The 25,087-nt window shown below is 48.1% G+C and overlaps 1 protein-coding gene and 1 long non-coding RNA gene across 2 annotated transcripts; both read right to left on the bottom strand.

Moving 5' to 3' along the window:
• Positions 1-1,863: 1,863 nt before the first annotated feature.
• Positions 1,864-14,315, bottom strand: LOC145361726 (uncharacterized). The gene is made up of 3 exons (XR_013889858.1): positions 14,056-14,315; positions 6,957-7,054; positions 1,864-6,009 (listed from the first exon to the last, which is right to left on the bottom strand). It is a non-coding gene; the product is annotated as an uncharacterized LOC145361726 (long non-coding RNA).
• A 3,894-nt stretch (positions 14,316-18,209) lies between these two features.
• On the bottom strand, positions 18,210-24,195 carry LOC145361519 (ferritin, heavy subunit-like). The gene is made up of 4 exons (XM_080217333.1): positions 24,094-24,195; positions 21,783-21,929; positions 19,684-19,809; positions 18,210-18,365 (listed from the first exon to the last, which is right to left on the bottom strand). Exons 1-4 carry the CDS (start codon positions 24,193-24,195, stop codon positions 18,210-18,212), a joined length of 531 nt encoding a protein of 176 aa, XP_080073459.1.
• Positions 24,196-25,087: the final 892 nt, after the last annotated feature.

The raw sequence follows: 25,087 nt of genomic DNA, 5'->3' as shown, positions 1-25,087 counted from the left end.
TTTTGGTGTCTCGACAATGTTTAAAAAGTTTATTTATTAGGCGTACGTTAGTCGGCATACATTAACACCGCAATTAAGTTACTGTGGGACACGGTATGATGGCATGGCAGGCAAGGAGGGGAGGGGAAGGGGGCAAAGAGCTCCTCTTTCCACTCTCTGTGCCACCCCCAGTGGCAGTGAGATGGTCAGAGGCTGAGCAAGAGGTCTCAGTGGTGTAACACGTTGGGTAGCCGGTTGGCGATGAGGTTAGGAGCAAGTCTTGCTCAGAGAATTGTGCCCACTTCCAGGTTACTGCACTTCAGGAAATATGTGGAGGCCTTAGGGAGCCTGCTGCAACCATTCACACGGTGGCACAGTGGTTAGCGCTGCTGCCTCACACAGCGCCAGGGACCTGGGTTCGATTCCCAGCTTGGGTCACTGTGTGGAGTTCACACATTCTCCCAGTGTGTGCGTGGGTTTCTTCTGGTTTCCTCCCACACTCCAAAGCCATGCAGGATAGGTGGATTGGCCATGCTAAATTCTCCCTTGGTGTCAGGGGGATTAGCAGGGTAAATTCACAAAATTATAGGGATAGGGCCTGGGTGGGATGGTTGTTGGTGCAGGCTCAGTGGGCTGAGTGGCCTCCTTCTGCACTGTGATTCTATTTATGCTTCCAAGGATGGTGATTGTATGAGGTGGGGATGGAGGGGAGAGGCGAGGTTGGAGGGGGAGCTGGGTGGGGTGGGGTTGGAGGGGAGGGGTGCAGGGTGGGTTGGGGGAGTGGGGTTGGAGGGACGGAGAGGGGCGGGGGAGTGGGGTTGGAGGGGCAAGGTGAGGTGGGGGAGTGGGGGTGAAGTGGGTATATTTGGAGGGGGAGGGTGAAGTGGGTATATTTGGAGGGGGAGGGGGAAATGGGCAGTTCAGTTATGAGGGTGGATTGGAGGAGCTGGGATTGCTCACCCGGGCGAAGGAAAGGATCGGAGGAGATTTGATAGAAATGCTGAAAATGATGAGGGGCCAGGCCAGAGAGAAAATGGTGAAAGGGTCAAGAACCACAGGTTAAAGGTGACTGGGTGAAGAACTGAAGGTGGCACGAGAAGAAGCCTTCTCCCATTCACCCTCAACTCCTCAAGGGAAGTTAGGAATGGGTAGCGAAGGTTGACTTTGCCAATGACAGCATCACTCCATAAGGAAATGGGCTGGGGGGCGCTGGTGGGGAGGGGGATGCAGAGGTATCTTGAATTCTTTGCTTGAATGTACCATAGAATCCCTACAGTGTAGGAGGCCATTTGGCTCCAAAAGAGCCCCACCCAGGCTCATTTCTTGTCCAGCCCAGCCCAGCCCAACCCTCATAACTTTGCACATCCATTGTGGCCAATCCACCTAACCTGCACATCTTTGGACTGTAAGGGGCCATTTACCATGGCTAATCCATTTAAGCTGCATATCTCTGGACTGGAGGGAACCCATGCAGACACGGAGAGAACGTGCAGACTCCACATAGGCAGTGACCCAAGCCGGGAATCGAACCCACCTCCCTGGGGCTGTGAGACAGCAGTGCGAACCACTGCGTTGCCCTCCATGGAGACAGGTTCCATTGTGGCTTTCACAAGGCCTCTGAAGGGAGAAGAAAAAGATGGATGTCTGTGGGGAAAGGGCGAGGGAGTGAGGCCAGGTTATGTGCTCTTGCAGAGGGTTGTCACAAACATGATGGGCTGAATGGCCTCCTTTGATGCTGTAGCCATCCTGTGCCCCTCAACTTGGATTGAGGGTATGGTGGTGGTGACCTGTGGAGAAGCGGACAAATCTTCCTCTTATCCCCTTGAGAATTCTGCCACGCAGCAGCAGCACACATTTCCAAATGAAACAGCTATTGAATTGTCACACATTTTAATATATTTATTATCTTAAAAAATATTTACCCCAGCAGTGTTGCTTTAAAACAAAACTGGGTTGGCACTGGGTGGTTCCCCCGCTGTGCCAGGGCTGATACTGATTGGCTACGACTTCAGAGGTTCACTGAAGACTGGTGATTGGTTCGTGCCCTCAGTAGATTTCCTTGTTGCAGATTGGCTGCCCCGTCAAACGATGCTGGGTGATTGACAGGTCTGTCATGGCAGGGAGGGCAAGGGATCCACAGAATAGAAGGGCTGCACATGTCCGGGGGTGGGGAAAGAGGGTGGAGAGGAGAGCAGTGTCTGAGGGCTCTGGGTCTGTGCTCGATGGAGGTTAGAAGGACGAGGCGGAATCTCATTGAAAATGACAGAATACTGAAAGGCCTGGATAGAGTGGACACGGAGAAGGTGTCTCCGTTAGTACGATAGACTAAGATCCGAGGGCGCAGCCTCAGAGTAGAGGGACGACCCTTTAGAACCGCGATGAGGAGGAATTCCCTCAGCCAGAGGTTGGTGAATGTGTGGAATACATTGCCACAGAGGAGCCCAGGTCATAGAATCCTACAGTGCAGTAGGAGGCCATTCAGGCCATCGAGCCTACACAGATGACAATCCTGCCCAGGCCCTATCCCCGTAACCCCACAGATTTACCTTCCTAATACCTCAGACACTAAGATCGCTTTAGCACAGCTAATCGACCTAACCTGCACATCTTCGGACTGTGGGAGGAAACTCACGCAGACACAGAGAGAATACACGGTGGCACAGTCGTTAGCACTGCTACCTTGCAGCACCAGGGACCCGGGTTCGATTCCCGGCTTGGGTCACTGTCTGAGTGGAGTTTGCACATTTTCCCCGTGTCTGTGTGGGTTTCCTCCGGGTGCTCTGATTCCCTCCCACAGTCTGAAAGACGTGCTGGTTAGGTGCATTGGCCGTGATAAATCCTCCCTCAGTGTACCCGAACCAGTGCCGGAGTGTGGCGACTAAGGGATTTTCAGTAACTTCATTGCATCGTAAATGTAAGACTACTTGTGACTAATAAATAAACTTTAAAAAGAATATGCAAATTCCACATGTTCTTCCTGTGTCTGTGTGGGTTTCCTCCGGGTGCTCCAGTTTCCTCCCACACTCCAAAAAGATGTGCCGGTTAGGTGGACTGGCCATGCTAAATTGCCCCTTAGTGTTGGGACGAGCAGGGTAAATACATTGGGTTACAGGGTTAGTATTGGAATTGTCAGTGCAGCCTCAATGGGCCAAATGGCCTCCTTCTGCACTGTAGGGATTCTATGATTCTACTATGATCTGGGCTGAGGGATGGAAATTGCAAATCAGATGTGAAGATTCGAGTTTGTTTCTTTCTGAATGAGTAAAATGTTATCATAGGGTCACACCCGAGGTATAGTGGATAGTTTTGGTCTCCTTATGGAAGGAGAGGGAGCTGCAGCAAAGGTTCATCACACTGATTCGTGGGATGAGGAAAGATTTGAGGAGACTAGGACTGTATTCTCTGGAGTTAGAATCTGTACGGTGCAGACAGAGAATCGAATCTCCAGCGACCACAATCTCAGCCAGACCCTATCCCCATGCCTTTACCCTGGCTGGTTCCCCCTGGCACTAAGAGGCAATTTAGCATAGCCAATGCACCTAACCCGCACATCTTTGGATTGTGGGAGGAAACCGGAGCACCCGGGGAGGAAATCCACGCAGGCACGGGGAGAATGTGCAACCTCCACACAGACATTGAACCGAGCTGGGAATCGAACCCAGATCCCTGGCGTTGTGAAGCAGCAGTGCTAACCACTGTGCCACCGTGTCGCCCTAGTTCAGAAGAAAGCAAGGTGATCAAATCGATGCATTGAAAATTCTTACAGGGTTCATAGAAATTATAGAGTCCCTACAGCGCAGACGGAGGCCATTTGGCCCATCGAGTCCGCACTGACAACAATCCCACCCAGGCCCTATCTCCACAACCCACATAGTTACACCTTGAACCCCTCTGACCTACGCTTTCTGGGACACGAAGGGGCAATTTGTCATGGCCTATCAACCTGACCTGCACATCTCTGGACTGTGGGAGGAAACCGGAGCACCCAGAGGAAACCCACGCAGACATGGGGGGAATGTGCAAACTCCACACGGTGACCCAAGCCAGGAATCGAACCCTAGTCCCTGCTGCTGAGAGGTAGCAGTGCTAGCCATGTATGCCACTGTGCCACCCAGTTGATGCGGGAAGGAAGTTTCCTCTGGCTGGGAGGCGGGAGAGGGGGAACGCGGGAGGATTCTAGGAGCAAGGGACACAGTCTCAATAAGGAGTTTCTTTTTGTTACTCGTTTGTGGGATATGGGCATCGCTGTCAACCACATTACTGTGACTCCGGAGTTCACATATAGGCCAGACCAGATAAGGACAGCAGATTTCCTTCCCTAAAGGACTTTGGTGACCCAGCCAGGTTTTTCTGACAATCGACAATAGTTTCATGGTCATCAGTAGATTCTTAATTCCAGATTTTTTTATTGAATTAAAATTCCACCATCTGCCATGGTGGGATTCGAACCTGGGTCCCCAGAATGTTAGCTGAGTTTCTGGATTAATAGTCTAGCGATAATAGCACTCGACCATCGCCTCCCCATAAATTAGATTGAGGGAATCTTGAGGGAAGGCAGATGATGCCAACTAAGATTGTTGTGCCAATGAGGGAACAAAATGGCCCCTTGGCACTTTGGGAGAAGTGATCAATATTGCCAATAAATATCTTCACCTGGTCTAACAGATTAATGGCTTCAGTGCTTCTTTTGTACAACCTGGTGAAGTGTCTGGGAAATTTGCAACGAGGCTGTGAATAAATTCAAGGCTTTCCATCTTTCAACAGTCAGGGTTTCAAAAAGGAAAGACCTCTGCTTGCACTTGGAGGTCAAGAGGATCAGCGTGGGTGGTTACGGTAGCACAGTGGTTAGTACTGCTGCCCCACAGCGCCAGGGACCTGGGTTCGATTCCGGCCTTGGGTCACAGTCTGTTTGGAGTCTGCACATTCTCCTCGTGTCTGCGTGGGTTTCCTCCGGGTGCTCCGGTTTCCTTCCACAGTGCAAAGATGTCTAGGTTGGGTGGATTGGCCATGCTAAAATTGCCCCTTAGTGTCAGGGAACCAGCTAGGGTAAATGCATGGGATTATGGGGATAGAACCTGGGTGGGATTGTGATTGGCGCAGACCTGATAGGCTGAATGGCCTCCTTTGGCACTGTAGGATTCTATGGATTTGAGTATATAGATAGCAATGTTTTGCTGCAATTGTATAGGGCATTGATGAGGCCATATCTGGTGAAATTGTGAGCAATTTTGGTGTCCTTATTCGAGGAAGGATATCCTTGCGATCGAGGGAGTGCAGCGAAGGTTTACGAGATTGGTTTCTGGGACGGCAGGTCTGTCGTATGAGGACAGACTAAGTCGGTTAGGATTATATTCACTGGAGTTTAGAAGAGTGAGAGAAACTTATAAAATTCTAATAGAGTTAGACAGGGTAGATTCAGAAAGAATGTTCCCGATGGTCAGGGGAGTCCAGAGCTAGGGGTCAGAGTTTGGGGATAAGGGGTAAACCTTTTAGAACTGAGATGAGGAGAAATTTCTTCACCCAGAGGGTGGTGAATGTGTGGAATTCACTCCCACTGAAAGTAATTGAGGCCAAAACGTGTGGTTTCAGGAAGAAATTAGATGTAACTCTTGGGGCTAAAGGGATCGAGGGACATGGGGGGAGGGGGGGATCAGGATATTGAATTTGATGATCAGCCATGATCAAAATGAATGGCAGAGAGGGCTGGAAGGGGTGAATGGCCTCCTCCTGCCTCTACTTTCCATGTTAAGGGTCAGGAATGCGGTCCTTGATTTCCAAGTGCTCTCTGCCCAATTTAGCGTCGCTCCAATGAGAAACTGCAGGAAGTCATGGGATAGGATGGATCCTTCACAGGTTCGGCACCTCGTGGCCGTTTGTGCAACAAAATAAACTCTGAACGCGAAAACGCAATGCGACTATTCTGCGGGTGGATTACTCGCTGAGGGGAAGGTTTGTTAGTGAGCGGGAGGGAATGGGGAAATTGAGGAACTCGGGTCTGTGATGAAATGGGCAGTCCACAGACGCTGGTACCTGGGGGAAAAAAGAGCAATGAGTTAATTGAGTCATGATATCCTTAGAGTCATAGAAATCCCACAGTGCAGAAGAGGCCAAACAGCCCATTGAGGCAGCACCGACCCTCTCTGACAGAGCATCTCACGCAGACCCTCTCCCCCCACCCTATCCCTGTAACCCCATGTATTACCCACGGCCAATCCACCTAACCTGCACACCTTTGGACAAAAAGGGGCAATTTAGCATGGCCAATCCATCTAACCTGCACATCTTTGAACAGTGGGAGGAAACGGGAGCAGCTGCAGGAAACCCACACAGACACGGGGAGAATGTGCAAACTCCACACAGGCAGTGACCCAAGCCGGGAATCAAACCCGGGTCCCTGGAGCTATGAAGCAGCAGTGCTAACCACTGTGCCGCCCTAGATGTGCGGGTTAGGTGGAATGGCCATGCTAAATTGTCCCTAAGTGTCTAAAGATGTGTGGGTTAGATGGATTGGCCATGCTAAATTGTCCCTAAGTGTCTAAAGATGTGTGGGTTAGGTGGATTGGCCATGCTAAATTGTCCCTCTGGGGTGGGATTTTCTGACTGTGCTCACTCCAAAGCTGGGAAAATCCTTCCCTGAGGTCAACGGACATTTGCATGGTGCCCAACCTCCCCCAAGGGGACAGGAAAATTCCGGTATTGGTGTCAGCAAGGTGAATACGGCAGGGGGGGTGCAGTTATGGGGATAGGGCTTGGGGTGGGATTGTGGTCAGTGCAGACTCGATGGGCTGAATGGCCTCCTTCTGCCCTGTAGGGATTCTATGATTCTGTCAGCACAGTGGGGGCATGTGGGACAGTCTGTCACCTTGACTGTCTGTTGGCACACAGTGCAGGGGATAACAATGAGAGCTGCTTAGGTCCAATCAATCATGAACTACCAGACAGGGACATTAACCTGATCAGAGGGAACGGACACTCACCAGGCAGCTGTTGTTAAGCTTTGAAACCTAACGTTTTCAAGCAGCTTTTGTAGGCCAGCTTTGCTTCTTCACAGCTCTCTTCACCTTTATCCGCGATGCTGGAATCCATTTAAAAAAAGCACGACAGAGTTAGACGCAGGTTCACACTTGTCCAGAAAATCGCCATGCCAAACCCAGCACTTAAAAAGTTTACTAATCAGTCACAGAGGAAAAACCCACGCAGACATGGGGAGAATGTGCAGACTCCCCACAGAGAGTGACCCAGGCTGAGAATTAAACACAGGTCCCTAGTGCTGTGAGGCAGCAGTGCTAATCACCGTGCTGACCGATATCTAATTTCTTCTTGAAATCACACAAGGTTTTGGCCTCAACTACTTTCTGTGGAAGTGAATTCCACACATTCCCCAGCCCCTAGGTGAAGGAATTTCTCCTCACCTCGAAGTGGTATTTGCAATCGGGGAGTCACAGGGCAGCTGGTAAATGTTAAATCTGTGACGGGCTCGGGGTCCAGGGCTGAGGTACACTGTCGGGGCAGTGGACTATTTGTCCCATGACTTAACCGCGAGCCACATGTGGCCCACTGGGGAAATCCAGATGTGGGTGAGGATCTCCGCAAGTAGGACATCCAGGGGCAGCACAGTGGTTAGCACTGCTGCCTCACAGAGCCAGGGACCTGGGTTCGATTCCCGGCTTGGGTCACTGTCTGTGTGGAGTCTGCACATTCTCCCCGTGTCTGCGTGGGTTTCCTCTGGGTGCTCCGGTTTCCTCCCACAGTCTGAAAGATGTGCTGGTTAGGTGGATTGGCCGTGCTAAATTGCTCCTTAGTGTCCAATAACATGAGGGTTAGGTTGACTGGCCATGTTAAATTGCCCCTTAGTGTCTTGGTATGTGTAGGTTAGCGGGATTAGTTGGGTAAATATGTGGGGATACACGGGTAAGGCCTGGGTAGGATTGTTGTCAGTGTAGACTCAATGGGTCGAATGGCCTCATTCTGCACCGTAGGAATTCTATGAAACAAGTGGGGGGAGGGGGGCATAAGGTCTGCACATCTTTGGAGTGTCTGCATTCTATTTTTTAACTGTTCTGAGTGATTTACTACCTCGGTTACTGATTCTGCCAAATATTTAAGTGGAAACGCACTTGTGAAATACACGTACACGGTGGCACAGTGGTTAGCATTGCTGCCCCTCAGTGCCAGGGACACAGGTTCGATTCCCGGCTCGGGTTACTGTCTGTGTGGAGTTTGCACATTCTCCCCATGTCTGCGTGGGTTTCCTCCGGGTGCTCCGGTTTCCTCCCACAGTGCAAAAGATAGATAGAATCCTTACAATACAGTCGGAAGCCCATCGAGTCTGCACTGGCCACAATCCCACCCAGGCCCTATCCTCGTAACGCAACACATTTACCCGAGCTAATCCCCTCGACACTGGGGTCAATTTAACATGGCCAATCCACCTAACCCGCACATCTTTGGGCAATGGTAGATGCTAAATTGCCCCTTAGTGTCAGGGGGACTAGCCAGGGCAAATGCATTGGATTATTGGGTAGGGGCCAGGATGGGATTGTGGTTGGTGTAGACTCGATGGGCTGAATGGCCTACTTCCACACTGATCTACGGCCCCAGCCTGTGTGAGTGCATGTGTGGCATTTACTACTAAAATAAGTGTGTGTGGCTAAAACTGGTCACATCTTTGGCTGGTCAGCAGGAGTGTAAAAGGAGCTTTGCACCTCATGTACGCCATGCTAAACTGGGCACCTCAAAGCAATTTCCCAGCACAAATGTCCCTCAACCTGATAGTTGCAACGCTCGCACTAAAATTAGAGCTCGATCTGCTCTCAGTCTGTGTGCAAGAGTGGAGAAGCGTTTTCCAGTCGCGTAGCCATCAGAAATTTGCAGAAAAAGATGTTTCATAGCTTCACGAGGCTGAGTTGCACCCAGAACTCCAGCACTAATGATCAGCCAGACCTCATTACCCCAGCACAATGTAGATGCAGCAACAAACCAGCTGTGAAATAGGCAGAAATATTCTCCCTGGTTTGACAGGCGCTGAGTCAGCTCTTTGCTCAACAGTTTAAATTATCCATCAGTGTGTGACACAGCCCATAGTCCCCGCCCTAGGGTGGCCTCACCAGATTAACAGGCAAAATCACCGTCCACTCAAATTAAGCAACGGGGCCTTCAGGATAAAATAACACCAGGCAGCGAGGAGACTGGCACGCAACAGAAGGGAAAGTTGGATTCCCTGAGGCGACTTACTCCTGAAGGAAGGATCTTTGCAGCTCGAATATTGGAAAGGTCTTTATTCCCTGTATCAACTTTATGTGTTACGGTGCCACAGTGGTTAGGACTGCTGCCTCACAGCGCCAGGGACCTGGGTTTGATTCCCGGCTTGGGTCACTAAGTGCACAGCGTCTGCACGTTCTCCCCATGTCTGTGACGGTTTCCTCCGGGTGCTCCGGTCTCCTCCCGCAGTTCCAAGATGTGTGGGTTAGGTAGATTAGCCATGTTAAATTGCCCCTTAGTGTCCAAAGATGTGTAGGTTAGGTGGACTGGCCATGCTAAATTGCCCCTTATTGTCCCAAGATGTGTAGGTTAGATGGATTGGCCATGCTAAATTGCCCCTTAATGTCCAAAGATGTGTAGGTTAGGTGGATTGGCCATGCTAAATTGCCCCTTATTGTCCCAAGATGTGTAGGTTAGATGGATTGGCCATGCTAAATTGCCCCTTAATGTCCAAAGATGTGTAGGTTAGGTGGATTGGCCATGCTGATTTGCCCCTTAATGTCCCAAGAAGTGTAGGTTAGATGGATTAGCTTAGGTAACTTTGTCCCTTAGTGCCTAAGGATGTGCAATTTAGGTAGATTGGGCTGCTAAGTTGCCCCTTAGTGTCCAAAGATGTGCAAGTTATGGGGGAATTAGCAGAGTAAATACATGGGGTTATGGGGATAGAGCCTGGGTGGGTTACTCTGTTGGCGGGTTGGTGTAGACTCAATGGGCCGAATGGCCTTCTTCTGCACTGTAGGGATTCTCTGATTCTAAAAATAATTCCCACCCTTGCGATTCCACACTAGCAGCCATCGACTGACTACTTCATTCGCCCAGTTCTAGATGGCGAGTGTGGACTATTCAGCTGTGGAAGGCACAAAGAGGATTATTAAAAGAAATCGAAACTCATTTGGATTACTGTTCCAGTGACATTAGCAAAAGCAGGTCAGAGGCGGTGAACTCTGTGGTGAGTAACTCACCTCCTGACTCCCCAAAGCCTGTCCGCCATCTCCAAGGCACAAGTCTGGAGTGTGATGGAATTCTCCCCACTTGCCTGGATGGGTGCAGCTCCAACAACACTCAAGAAGCTCGACACCATCCAGGGTGAAGCAGTCCCACTTGATTGGCATCCCATCCACAAACACCCACTCCCTCCATCACTGATGCTCAGTGGCAGCCGTGTGTACCATCTACAAGATGCACTGCAGCAACTCACCGAGGCTCCTTAAGCAGCACCTTCCAAACCTGTGAACTCTCCCATCTAGAAGGACAAGGGCAGCAGGTACATGAGAACACCTCCTGCAAGCTCCCCTCCAAGTCACTCACCATCCTGACTTAAGTTTGTTTATTTATCAGTATCGCAAGTATATTAACACTGCAATGAAGTTACAGTGAAAAACCTCTAATCACCACACTCTGGCGCGTGTTTGGGTACACTGAGGAAGAATTTAGCACGGCCAACGCACCCTAACCAGCACGTCTTTCGGACTGTGGGAGGAAACCGGAGCACCCGGAGGAAACCCACGCAGACACGGGGAGAACATGCAGCCTCCACACAGACAGTGCCCCAAGTTGGTAATCAAACCCGGGTTCCTGGGCTGTGGGCAGTGCTAACCACTGTGCCACTGTGCCGCCCTAATCCCACTCCTTCACTGAGTCAAAAATCCTGGAACTCCCTTCCTAACAGCACTGTGGGTGTACCGACACCACAGGGACTGCAGCGGTTCAAGAAGGCAGCTCACCACCACCTTCTCAAGGGGCAGTTAGGGGTGGGCAATAGATGCTGGCCCAGCTAGTAACACCCACGAATGAATAAATAAAAAAAACTACTGAGGGAAGCTACATTGACAGAGACATTTGCTGGATTTTTACCAGCATGCCGACCTAATTCCAGTGTGGATGAGGCTCGCAGAATGGCATTTTCCGACAACCTCAGGCAAGCGAGCCGGTGAAATTCCAACAAGTCTTCCAGATGAAATATCAAACTAATATTCCTGTCTGGCTTCTGCGTCTGAAAAATCTTGTGGGACTAACTGAAGGATGGCACGGTGGCGCAGTGCTGCCTCACAGCGAGAAGGATCCGGGTTCCATTCCCGGCTCAGGTCACCGCCTGCGCGGAGTCTGCACATTCTTTCCGTGTCTGCGTGGGTTTCCTCCGGGTGCTCCAGTTTCCCAGCACAGTCTGAAAGACACGCTGGTTAGGTTCAGCGTACCTTAACAAGTACTGGTGTGTGGCAACTAGGGGATTTTCACAGTAACTTCATTGCAGCGTTAATGTCAGGCTACGTAAGACACTAATAAATAAACTTTAGAACACGAGCAATGCCCTGGCCAAAGTTCCTCCCTCAACCAACACAACATGTCTTAGTGGCCATACTCTGCACCTGTTGGAAGTTATGCCGACACTACAGTTAAGAAAGCCCCACCAATGCCTCTACTTTCTCAGGAGGCTAAGGAAATTTGGCATGTCAGCTACAACTCTCACCAACTTTTACAGATGCCCCATAGAAAGCATTCTCTCTGGTTGTATCACAGCTTGGTCTGGGCTCCTGCTCTGCTCAAGACCTCAAGGAACTACAAAAGGATGTGAATGTCGCCCAATCCATCACACAAACCAGCCTCCCATCCATTGACTCTGTCTACACTTCCCGCTGCCTCAGCAAAGCAGCCAACGTAACCAAGGACCCCACGCACCCCGGACATTCTCTCTTCCACCTTCTTCCATCAGGAAAAAGATACGAAAGTCTGAGGTCACGTACCGACTGACTCAAGAACAGCTTCTTCCCTGCTGATGTCAGACTTTTGAATGGACTTATGCTACATTAAATTGATCTTTCTCTACACCCTGTAACAGTACATTCTGCACTGTCCGCTTGCCTTCTCTATGAACAGTATGCTTTTTCTGTACAGCACTCAAGAAACAAAACTTTCCACTGTGTGTCAATACATGTGACAATAATAAATCAAATGCTCCTTTACAAAATGTTTTGGGCTGAGCTTCCCAAAGTGGTTGGCTACCTAGCAAGCTGGGACGCTCTGAGGATGTGAAAGGGATGTAGAAATATCAGTTCCGTCGATCTGCCATTGAGCAATCCTCTCCCCATCCTAGCTTGTTGCAAAGAATGGAGAATATTATCTGAACCAAAATGGCTTCCCATCTCTGTTGAAGGGATTCATGAGGCAACTTGTGGATGAAGCAGGTAACCCGTAGCACAGGCTGATATTAATCCTTCCTAACTAGAGGCTGTATTATCTACAGATACATTAGAGGATTCGCAGAAATAGATCAGAGGAGACTGTTCCTTTATCGCACAGCTGTTTCCTGGAATGGCAGGTCTGTCATGAGAGACCAGGTCAGTTAGGATTATATTCACTGGAGTTTAGAAGAGTGAGAGGGGGATCTCATAGAAACTTATAAAATTCTAACAGGCTTAGACAGGGTGGATTCAGAAAGAATGTTCCTGATCGGGGCGGGAATCCAGAACTAGGGATCATAGTTTGAGGATAAGGGGTAAACCTTTTAGAACTGAGACGAGGAGAAGTTTCTTCACCCTGGGAAGGGTGAATGTGTGGAACTTCTAAAATAAACTTTACTTATTAGTGTCACAAGTAAGGCTTACATTAACGCTGCAATGAAGTCACTGTGAAAATCTAGAACCAGAGGGCACAACCTCAGGCTAAAGGGACGATCCTTTAAAACGGAGATGAGGAGGAATTTCTTCAGCCAGAGAGAGGGGAATCTGTGGAAGTCTTTGCCGCAGAAGGCTGTGGAGGTCAGTTCACTGAGTGTCTTTACGACAGAGATAGATGAGGTTCTTGATTAATAAGGGGATCGGGGGAAAAGGCAGGAGAACGGGGATGAGAAAATTATCAGCCATGATTGAATGGCGGAGCAGACTCGATGGGCCGAGAGGCCTAATTCTGCTCCTATGTCTTACGGTCTAAGTCTAAATGATTCATTGCTAAAATTTCTCCTCCTATTCTAACGTTTAGTCTTGTCATCCTTCCTGTCTTTGAACTCAAATGGCTGTCCTCCTTCATCGGTGGGGGAGGGTCCTTTTTAAGTGGCTTGTACTTGCGTTTGAAAAGTAAATTTATATCGGGGAATTATACGCCAACCTTTATCCAATGAATGCTTCAAAGCAGAATGTGGGTCGAGCTGATAAGCAGCCAGGATTCACCATTCTGCGTCCCCCAGTTGCATTTATATAGCCCCTACAGACACAGCAAGACGTGCGATTCACTGGGGCATTGTCAAATGAATTTGGACAGCGGGTCACACAAGTAGGTGTTGGGGGAAGGTTGGGGGGGGGGGGTGGATTTTGGGATGGGTGGGGTCCTTAATTAGTGTCTTAAAGGAGGAGATCGAGGCATTGGGAAGGAATCCCAGATGCACTCGGCAATGGTGGACGGTTAAAATTGCGGGGTGAGTACGAGGCAGCAGGAAACCCGGAATCCAGGAGACGGTGCCGACATTGGGTGCATCCTACACCGTCATCCCGGATAATTGTCAGTTGGGAGTGGGGGAGGGGGGGAGGGGGTGTGGAGGGAAGAGACTCCCTTCTCTTGCAGTTGGGCGGGGTGGATGGATTAGCTCGATCGGAATAACGGGGACAGCAGAGCCGGAGCTCCACACACGAATTCCCAAAAATGGTTAATTGGAGCTGACGCCTCGGTCAGGCAAGGTCACTTTCACCGCTGGAACTTGGGAGACATGTTGCCGACGGAATGATTCTGGCCACCCAGAGGGGGGGGAAGGGGAAACCCGCCAGGTCTCGCACGCGGCCCGTTAAATCGCAATCAGGCAAGGGGATTTCGTTTAAAGCTCCTCACCATTTCTCCATGGCCGATTTCAGCTTCGCACAGGGGCCCTGAGAGGCTGCAGCTGTGGCCTCGGCTGACTCTGCTGCTCGGATGCTCTCCTGATCTTTACTGTCTGACATGGTGAAGATTCTCTGAGGTTCCCTCTCTCCGTCTCTCTCTCTCTCTCTCTCTACTTTCCCCAGAAGCTGAGGAGTGGAAGATAATTTTTTAGTCAACTGACGGCAGTAAGGGGGCGGAGGTCACCCGTGGGGCAGGAGAGATAACGTGACAGGCTTGGCTTGACTTAACTTGGTCCAATGGGAGCGGTTTCGACATGTGCCCCTTAGTTAACTATCTGAGGGCCAGGACAAACGTCAATGGCTTCATTAGTTTGCAGCCTCTTGCTAAACTGGAGCTTTCTTCTTAAAGTTAGACAGTGGGTAACACATTGGTTCTGGATTGGAGTGTCATGGGTTCAAGTCCTTCCCTAGAGACTTGAGCACAAACATTCGGGGCTGATGTACTCTCTGCGTAGCGCTGAGGGAGTTCCACACTATCTATAACTCGCCACCACTTGCCCAGGCTTGCAAGATCTCACTAACTGTCCTGTCTGGAGATAACACACATCCCTGTGCTTAACCCTCTCTCCTCTCACTGTCTGTACCTTTAAGAATTGATTGCCTGTAAAGACTCGCATTCCAACAATTATTTTGTAAGTTGAGTTTGTGTCTTTATATGCCCTGTTTGTGAGCAGAGCTCCCACTCACCTGGTGAAGGGGCAGCGCTCCGAAATACTGCCAAATAAACCTGTTGGACTTTAACCTGGTGTTGTGAGACTTCTTACTGTGTTTATCCCAGTCCAATGCTGACATCTCCACACCAGGAGTTCCACACTGTCAGGGATACACTTTTTCAAATGAGATGTTTAAGTTTTAAGTTTCTTTATTAGCACGGTTAATCCACCTAACCTGCACATCTAAAGTTTAAATTTTTTTTATTAGTGCTACAAGTAGGCTTACGTTAACACTGCAATGAAGTTACTGTGAAAATCCCAGAGTCACCACGCTCTGGTGCCTGTTTGGGTACACTGAGGGAGAATTTAGCACGGCCAATACACCAGACCAGCATGCCTTTCGCACTTTGGGGGGGAAACTGGAGCACCTGGAGGAAACCCACGCAGACATGGGGAGAATGTACAGTCTCCGCACAGTCACCCAAGCCGGGAATCAAATCCGGGGGTGAGGTAGCAGTGCCAACCACTGTGCTACCTTTAAAGGGGCCTCAGCTAGACTAAATAAACATAGAACAGTACTGCACAGGATAAGGTCGTCTGGCCCACAATTTTGTGTCGAACATGATGCCAAATTAAACTCAACCCTTCTGCCTGCCTCGGCTCCCTATCCCTCTAATAGGAATGTGCTTATCTAAAGGTCCCCTAAACACCCTTATCATATCTGCCTGTACCACCACTCCTGTCAGCGTGTCCCAGACACCTACCACTCTGTGTAGACAACTTGCCCTTCATGCCTCCTTTGACCTTCCCCCTCTCACTTTAAGTCTGTGCCCTCTAGTGTTAGACATTTCAACTCTGGGGGGGGGGGAAGAAAGATTCTGTCAACCCGATCTCTGCCACCCATCGTTTTATAGACTTTCATCAGGTTTCCCCTCAGCCTCTGCCACTCCAGAGAAAACAACCCTAGTTTGTCCAGCCTCCCCTTATTGCTCATGCCCACTAATCCAGACAGCATCCTGGTCAACCTCTTCTGCACCCTCTCCGCATCCTTCCAACCAGAATTGAATGCAGTTTAAGTGCAGCCTAACCCAAGGTTCATAAAGCTGCAACATGACATCTTGATTCTTGTACTCAGTGCCCTGACCAATAAAGAGTTCTCATCTAGAATCCTGACCAATATTTAGTCCTTTACTAATATCATTGAGACATAACCTGGCTATTTCTTTGTGGGATCTTGCTGTGTTTCCAGCTTTGCACCAATGACTAAAATTGCTTGTTAATCACCCTGTGATATAAATGCAAGTGTTCCTATTCATAGAGGACCAGGCCCTTTAGAACAGAATTTAGAAGCAGGCATAGGCCATTTGGCCCTTCGAGCTTGCTCCACCATTCTTTTTTAAAATTCATTCATGGGATATGGGTATCACTGTCCAGACCAGCATTTATTACCCATTCCTGGTCACCCTCAACCTGAGGGATTTCAGAAGACAGTTGAGAGTCAACCACATTGCTGTGGCTCTGGAGTCACATGTAGGCCAGACAGGGTAAGGACGGCAGATTTCCTTCCCTAAAGGGACATTAGTGAAGAAGGTGGGTTCTTCCTGACTCTCAGCAATGGCTGCATGGTCATCAGTAGATTCTTGATTCCAGATATTTTTTAATTGAATTCAAATTCCAACATCTGCCTTGGCAGGATTCAAACCCAGGTCCCAGAATATTAGCTGAGTTTCTGGATTAATAGTTTATTAGTAATACCAGTAGTCCATTGCCTCCCCTATCAAATAGGGAGTTTCATGATTATGCCTGATCAAATTCAATATTCTGATCCCTCTCCCCTGTATCCCTTTAACCCCATGAGTTGTATCTAATTTCTTCTATGAAACTGCAGTGTTTTGCCTTTATCTACTCTGTGGGAGTAAATTCTGCACATTCACTCTCTGGGTGAAGAAATTTCTCCTCACCTCAGCCCTGAGGTTTACTCCCTTATCCTCAAAGGAAGATCCCAGTTCTACACTCCCCCACCATTGGGAATATTCTTTCTGAATCAACTGTCTAACTCTGCCCATGGGAGGTGAGAAAGTCCATGCAACATATCATTTTTTTTGGATAAACATCCTCTTCAATGTGTTTTTGGTTTACTGGAGTTGTGTTGATCTCATTCAGTTACAACTTTCCATTTTGACAAAACACCTGTCATTCATGGTCTCCTAACAATATTAGGAAAGTCTAGTGACATGATCTGACATTTGTTTCCTAAAGTCTCCCATTCATTGAATGCCCACAGTGCAGAAGGAAGCCAATTGGCCTATTGTGTCTGCACTGACCACAATTCTACCCATGCCCTAAACCCATACATTTACCTGGGCTAATCCACCTGACTGGAGCAATTTACCACGGCCAACCCACCTAACCCATTCATCTTTTTAAGATGGAAAACCCACAGCCAGTGAGAACATGCAAATGCCACACAGTGAGCCAAGCTGGGACTTGAACTAGGGTTCCTGCAACTGAGGTGACAGGGAGTATGGTCAGAAGCACTCAGTCTTTTGCAACTAATGTGATCTCCAAGTTAGTAATGCTCAGATAGTCACAGTTGGATAAAGACAACGACACTGGAAGTCACTAATCATAGAAATCTTAACTGATTAAGAAATTATGGTCTTGCTTTTGGGACTAAAGGGGTTTTTTTTTGATTGGGGTGGGGGGGGGGGGGGGGGGGGTGCAGGGGAGAAAGAAGAAAAAAGAAATCAGGATGTTAGTCATGATCAAAAATGAATGGCAGAGCAGGTGTGAAGGGGTCAATATGCTCCTGCTTCTACTCCAGGGAATGGAAGTCAGAATAGCCAAACTAGCTTGAGGGTTATTAAAAGTGCAGCATAGACAAGTTGGGCCAAATGACCTGTTTATGCTGTAAAAAGCTCCAACTCTTGGTATAAATTGCAGAAGAACTATCAAATAATGAGGACCCCTCTCAAAGAATGGCTCCTATAGCCTATTCCACCTTCTTGTAAGATGACCCATCAGCACCACCTCCCCAAACATGAAATTGATCAGAAATCCATAGCCCATTTTAAAGATATATTCCAAGTACTAAAGATAGTAGGGGACCTGAGTGGCAAGTCTCCCCTACACCGGAGAATTCTAAAATCCTCATTTCCAATAAGGGGCTTTCCATTTGAGATGGCAAACAGTCCCTCAGCAATCCACCCTGCATTTGCAGACAGGAGGTAATTTTTGGAAGGGAAATACAATATTCCCCATATTCAGTTCTCATAATTTGAGTACTAGCAACAGCCAACTTCCACATACACAACTCAAGCTGATGTCCATTCTTGCAATAAATCTACACAGCCTCTTCAGTTGTAGTAGAGATTTTATTTCAAGCATTGAAGTTAAGACTAGGACACAGCCAGGGTATTGGACACATGGTATGTATTGTCCTGGGTTTGCTTCAGTCCTTCTCCCCCAGGGTGAGCCTGTCAAACAGGTACTCTCCCATACCATTCTCAGGGGCTCCCAGTCTCTTCAGGTTGGTGATGTGATCTCCAAGCTTCTTGATCATCTTCACTTGTTCATCCAAGTAGTGAGTCTCCAGGAAGTCACACAGCTGGGGGAAAAATAAAGAAATTAGTTAAAAAAAAACAAAGTTCAGTTTCACAAGTAGGCTTACAGTCACACTGCAAAGTTAGTGAAATCCCCTAGTTGCCACACTGGTGCCAGTTTGGGCACACTGAGGGAGAATTTAACTTGGCAAATGCATCTAGCCTGCACATGTCTGGACTGTGGGAGGAAACCCATGCAGACACAGGGAGAATATGCAAACTCTGCACAGATGGTGACTTGAGCTGGGAACTGAACCTGGGTCCCTTGCACTGAGGACAGTGTGAACCACTGTGCCACCCATTAGCTCAGTACTAGAGGACATTCAAGGGTGTTCTGAAGTTCATAATTCTTGGTCCTTTCCCTGTTATATTCCCAGATCAGATGTATTCTAGGAGAGAATTAGAACTGGTTCCATCACTTCAATTCTAGTGCCCCAATACCAAGGCCTCTCCCAATAGGGAAAGGCCTTCAAAGCTTATGGCTAGGGAGTCAAATATTATGGGATCAATTAGACTGTGCCAATAACTTGACAGACCATGCAGCCAGGATAAAACAGCCCACTTGATTGGCATCCCTTCACAACCAAACTAGTGCTACCAATTACCATTTGGCACTGCCTACACTAGTAGCACCCCCCCCCCCCCCACCCAAACCATTTAGACAGTTACATGGGCAAGGTGGCTAGAGGGATACAGGCCAACTGTGGGCAACTGGGACTAGAGTAGAGGTTTAAAAAGGCAGTGTGGACAAGTTGGGCCACTTGTCAACTTTTCCCATGCTGTAAAATATCTATGACTCTGCTACCATCTAGAATGACATTGGCAGCTGGAATCACCAACATGGAATAGTCACCATTCCTTCACTATCATGGGATCAAATTCTTGAAACTTCCTTCCTAATGGACTGGATTAACCTACTCATTGCAGTGGTTTAAAGGCAGCCTCTTGCCACTCAAGGGCAAATAGGAACAACAATGATTGCCTAACCACCAATGTCCACATCTCATGAGCAAAAACTCCTGACAAGAGTCCAAAACCTATTAATACATTAGGAATGCAAGGATTTGACTTGATTTATTGTCACACATGAGTATAATGAGAAGTATTTTTCTTGCACAATATACAGAAAGCATCATGTTTATAGGGAAGGAGGGAGTGGAGAAAGTCAGTCAAAGCTAGGGTGTAGAGAAAGATCAACTTAAGATCTGCTAGTGGCAGCAAAGAAGCCACTTGAGTTGATACATGACCTCAGACTTGTGTCAGTGTTTGATGAGATTTATTTTCAATTTAACATCAAAGCCTGTTAATACATCAGTGACTTACATGAGGGTCAGTGTTCCCAGAGGAGAGTTTGTGCAGATCCAGCAGACTCTGGTTCACATTCTTCCCCAGCTGCAGAGCTCTCTGCATTGCCTCCACACCATTGCCCCACTCATCCTGCTCTGGCTTCTGGGAGAGGAAAGAAAAATCAAGCTGAGATTTTCAAGTTAGAACCAGAGTTAAAAAGGATCACAATCCTGGAGATGAGGAAGAGTTCTCATTAGTGAGGAATTGGATAATAGTAGTGACACTACTGGAGCAGCACAATGGTGAGCACCGCTGCCTCACAGCTCCAGGGAGCTGGGTCATTTGTCTTGTGGGGTTTGCACACATTCTCCTGTGGGGGTTTCCTCCAGATGTTCTGGTTTTCCTTTGAGTCCAAAAGTGTGTGGGTTAGGTTGATTGGCTATGCTAAATTGCCCTTGTGTCCTGGGTGTAGAGGTTAGAGAAATTAGTGAGGTTGTGGGCATAAGGTGGGATTGTGGCTGGTGCAGACTCATGGGCCAAATGGTCTCTTTCTGCATTGTAGTATTTCTATACGAGGGGGCCAAAGAACAGAAGGCCATGTTTATGCATCTGCCGTTTCTCAAAAGAATTTTCCATCCACTGTCTTGACATTGAATAATGCTATTTTTGTACATCCAGAAAAACAATGATTGTCATATCCTAAATTCTCTAAATTTCTGCATAAATTGGATAGTCTGTCCCACTGGACAACCTGTTGGCAAGCCTCCAGAACCAAAGAGGGGTGAATCATACTGGTTGGTACTACCCAGAGCAGCATAACCAGTGTGTCACCCTTGCTCAGTCACCACAAGAAACAGGTTAGACACTTACCTGGGGCATGAGAATGCCTCAAACTTCCTGCACTAGCACAGACTGAACCTAAAGGTACCCACTGGGAGAACACTTTCAGGGTGCTACATGGATAGCAAGTGAATCTGACATCAGGCTGCCAAAAAATATGCACTCATCAGGAATCCTTTAGTCCCACTGGGACTATGTGGAAACAGCCTCACCTGAGGCATCACACCCACACGACTAACTTAGTGAATCACCAGTTTTAATGTGGGAGGAAAGTCTAAGGAAACTCCCATGAATCAGGGGAGATTCTGCTTCACAAGCAGGGCCACTCATGTTTGAGCAACTGGCCTTCCTGATCCCTCAAATTCAGTCCCAGGAGATCCATTCCTGGTGACATTGCAACCACTCAACTGTCAGCTAAAGACAAAGCCATCACTGCTTCCCCCACCAAATAAACCTGGTGATAAACAGCTAGCAGGACTTAAGATTCCAACTCATGGTTAACATTTGACTAGGAACCATAGAATCCCTACAGTGCAGAGGTGGCCATTTGGCCCATCAAGTCTACACTGGCTCTGACAGGGTCATACCCATGTTCTCTGCTCCATAATCCACACATTTAGCATTGCTAACCAAGCCACCTTGGGACAGACAATTTAGCATTGCCAATCCACATCTTGGGACACCAGACGACAATATAACATAGCAAACCAAAACATCTTGGGACACCAAGGCCAACCCATACAATTTTGTAGTCCAATTCCTCAGTTTGAATCCATGTAGACTAGAGGATAAGCCCTAGTTTCACTGAAATCTGCTATATACTGATTCCACCTATCAAACTAAACCATGTCATCCTACTATTTGGAGTCAAGTTCACAATACAGTTCTCCTATTTCATTCTATATCCAGTTCCCTGGTAGCACTCCAGTATCACTCAAATGGTAGTCCACATAACCTCCCATTTCAGAGGGTGGTAGCTGTGTACACCAGACACAAGATGCACTGCAGCAATTAGAGTGATCACACCTTCCAAACTTGTAACCTAGATGGACAAGGGTATCAGATACATGGGAACACTGCATCTTTCCTTTTAAGTATCCTGACATGGAACTGTAGTTGTTCCTTCACTATTGCTGGATCCATATCCTAACATTCCTTCCCAAGCAGCACTCTGGGTGTGCCTACACCAGACTGCACAGTTCAGAGCTGCACACTCACATTCAAAAGAGCCAAGAATTAAACATGCAAATACTATCCTCCTCTAGACAGCTTCAAACATTCTATTAAGGGCCAACCTTGACATCCTCCAGGATGACTCTGCCTCCACATTTATTCTGGAATTCCATCAGTTTCTCAGCGTGTTCCTGTTCCTTGTCTGACTGCTCCTTGAAGAACTCAGCAAAGTGACTCAGGGCAACATCGTCCCGGTCAAAGTAACAGAACTGCAGGGAGAGACAAATGGAAAGGGAGAGAGTCAGGATTAGCCCCAGATCACATGACCAACACGTTCAGTTCACCAAGAAGCCCCATAATTGAAAACAAGGTTCATCATGGAAGGCCTACAGTGCAGAACAAGGCCATTCAGCCCATCAAGTCTGCAGTAACCACATTCCCATAACCCCACATATTTACCTTGATACAATGGTCAATTTAGCATGGCCAATCTACATCCTTGGCCTGTGGAAAGGAAACCCCTGACACTCAGGACAGTTTAGTATGGTCAGTTCACCTAACCCACATCTTGTGGGGAAGGAAACCTAGACACAGGGAGAACATGCACACTCCACACATTCACAAGGCCAGAATTGAACCCAGATCCCTGGTACTGGGAGGCAGCAGTGCTAACCACACCACCTTACAAGGCATTGCTGTCAATTAAACTCCACTTGCTGCCTTAGCAGTAGTTAGCACTGCTGCCTCACAGCATCAGGGAGGCCAGTTCAATTCCCAGCTTGGGTTACACATTCCTGGTGCCTGCATGGGATCCCCCAGTGCTCCAATTTCTTCCCACAGTCCAAAGACGGTTAGGTGGATTGGGCATACCCAAACAGGCATGGGAGTGCAACAACTAGGGAATTTTCATAGCAACTTCATTGCAGTGTTAATGCAAGCCTACTTGTGACACTAATTGAGAGAGATGGCTCCCAGGAGCAGGAGTAGGCCATCTAGCCCCTTGAGCCTGCCCCACCATTCAATAAGATCATGGCTGATCTGAACTGAGTGGCTCAGTTCCACTTTCTCCCCATAACCCTTAATTCCCTTGCCTACCAAAAAGGTATCTACCCATGACTTAAATATATTTAGCGAGGTAGCCTCCACCACTTCAACAGGCGGAGAATTTGAGATTCACCACCCTTTGAGTGAAGAAGTTCCTCCTTAACTGTTCTAAACTGCCCCTCCTTATCTTGAGGCTATGCCCTCTAGTCTGCTATCCTTTGATCAGGAAGAATCTCTACCTCTACCCTATCCATCCCCTTCATTATCTTATGTCTCTAAGATCCCCCCCTCATCCTTCTAAACTCCAATGAGTACAAACCCAGACTATTCAACCTCTCTTCATAGGCCAACCCCCTCATGTCCGGTATCAGCTTAGTAAACCTCCTCTGCACTCCCTCCAAGGCCAAAATATCCTTGCACAAGTGCAGCAACCAAAACTGCACAGTACTCCAGCTGTGGCCTCACCAGTGCCCTGTACAGTTGCAGCAAGACCTCCCTGCCTTTATATTCAATCCCCCTCGCTATAAAGACCAGCATCCCATTTACCTTCTTGATCACCTGCTGACTGGGTTTTTGCAACTCATGCACAAGGACCCCCAGGTCCCTCTGCACTGTAGCTTGCTGCAGCTTTTCACCTTTTAAATAGTAATCCCTCCTACTATTATTCCTGCCAAAGTGGATAACTTTGCTAACACATGCTAACATTGTACACCATCTGCCAGGTCCTCACCCACTCACTTAGCCTATCTAGATCCCTCTGCAGACTTCCCACACAATTTGCTTTTCCACTTTGTCATCAGCAAATTTCACCCTACACTCAGCCCCCTCCTCCAGATCATCTATATAGATGGTAAATGGTTGAGGCCCCAGCACTGATCCCTGGGGCACTCCACTAGTCACCAACCACCAGTCAGAAGGAGTTGCAGGATAAGACAAAATGTTGTCCTTAGGAAGTCAGATACACAGTTGGGTCAGTTTAACAGCTTTGATCTTTGTTTAAAGGGAAGATCTGGGATCAACAATGGAAAAAAAGTAAAGATTTTCCAATTCAACATTCAGTCAGTTCAAGCCTGTGAGGAAGATTTATACAAAGTTAGGATCCACAAAACTCCAATGAGTAAGAAAAATATTAACTAGAACCAATGTTTCAATTAGTCATCCAATTAAAGTGTAATAGTTTCAATCCAATTACAAGAATCCTAATTCTACTCTGAAGTGCTTAAGGACATCCAAAATTGTCCAGTTGGGAAAACCATTACCAAGGTGAATGAAATCAAGTGTTCTTAAAATATACATTCACCAGATTAAAACAGGACAGGAGATGCACTCTCTAAAAGGATACCAACTACTTGGGTGAAGTGGACACCACAGGTTTAACATTGGACTTACCATGGAGAGGTAAACATAGGAGGAATAGAGCTTCAGGTTGATCTGCTTATTAACAGCATCCTCACAGTCCTTGTGGTAGTTCTGACACACTTGAGAAGCCATCTTCACTACTCCTAGAAAGTTCTAGAACTACCCCTCCTACCACAAGCTCTTGTATTTATACCACAGGGACATCCTGTATTCAATCTGGGAATGACATCACCAATGATGATTGACAACCCCTGACAGCCAATCAGAACTCTGCCATCAATTCAGGCGCCAATTGGAGAAGGGCAGGGTGGGGCTGGGGTGGGACCCAGAGCCAATCAGAGCTTTGGAATCCAAAGGTTTGGTTGGTCATTCTGTGATGTCATTGCTCTTGTATGTCTTCACATTGAATCTCAACCCTGTACAGAAGAGGCCATTCAGCCCTTTGAGTCTGCACTGACTCTCTCTGGTACAGCATCTTACCCTGCCCCATCATCGTAACTCCACGCATTTCCCTTGGCTAATCCATTTAACCTGCACATCTTTGGGCTGTGGGAGGACACAGATGAAACCCATGCAGACACGGGGAGAAGGTGCAAACTCTACACAGACAGTGACCTAACCTGGAATCGAACCCAGGTCCCTGGGGCTGTGAACCAGCAGTTAATTATGCTGGCTGCTTTGCCGAGGCAGCGGGAAGTGTAGACGGAGTCAATGGATGGGAGGCTGGTTTGTGTGATGGACTGTTTGTGTCATGACCTTTTGTAGTTCCTTGCGGTCTTGGGCAGAGCAGGAACCATACCACGCTGTCATACAACCAGATACCGTGGGCGGCACGGTAGTACAGTGGTTAGCATTGCTGCTTCACAGCTCCAGGGACCTGGGTTCGATTCCCAGCTCGGGTCACTGTCTGTGTGGAGTTTGCATGTTCTCCTCGTGTCTGCGTGGGTTTCCTCCGGGTGCTCCGGTTTCCTCCCACAGTCCAAAGATGTGCGGGTTAGGTTGATTGGCCATGCTAAAAATTGCC

This window comes from Carcharhinus amblyrhynchos, chromosome 35, assembly GCF_965287045.1.
Source record: "Carcharhinus amblyrhynchos chromosome 35, sCarAmb.v2.hapA, whole genome shotgun sequence".
Taxonomy (NCBI): domain Eukaryota; kingdom Metazoa; phylum Chordata; class Chondrichthyes; order Carcharhiniformes; family Carcharhinidae; genus Carcharhinus; species Carcharhinus amblyrhynchos.
The sequence above is the reverse complement of the archived record's forward strand: the minus strand, read 5'-3'. Positions and strand labels throughout refer to the sequence as shown.

Coding starts and splice junctions, on each gene's coding strand:
- LOC145361519 (XM_080217333.1), bottom strand. CDS start 24,195: ATGGCTTCTCAAGTGTGTCAGAACTACCACAAGGACTGTGAGGATGCT. Junction 19,810..21,782: donor TCATCCTGGAGGATGTCAAG/GTTGGCCCTTAA, acceptor TTCCTCTCCCAG/AAGCCAGAGCAGGATGAGTG. Junction 18,366..19,683: donor CTGGGAACACTGACCCTCAT/GTAAGTCACTGA, acceptor TTTTTCCCCCAG/CTGTGTGACTTCCTGGAGAC.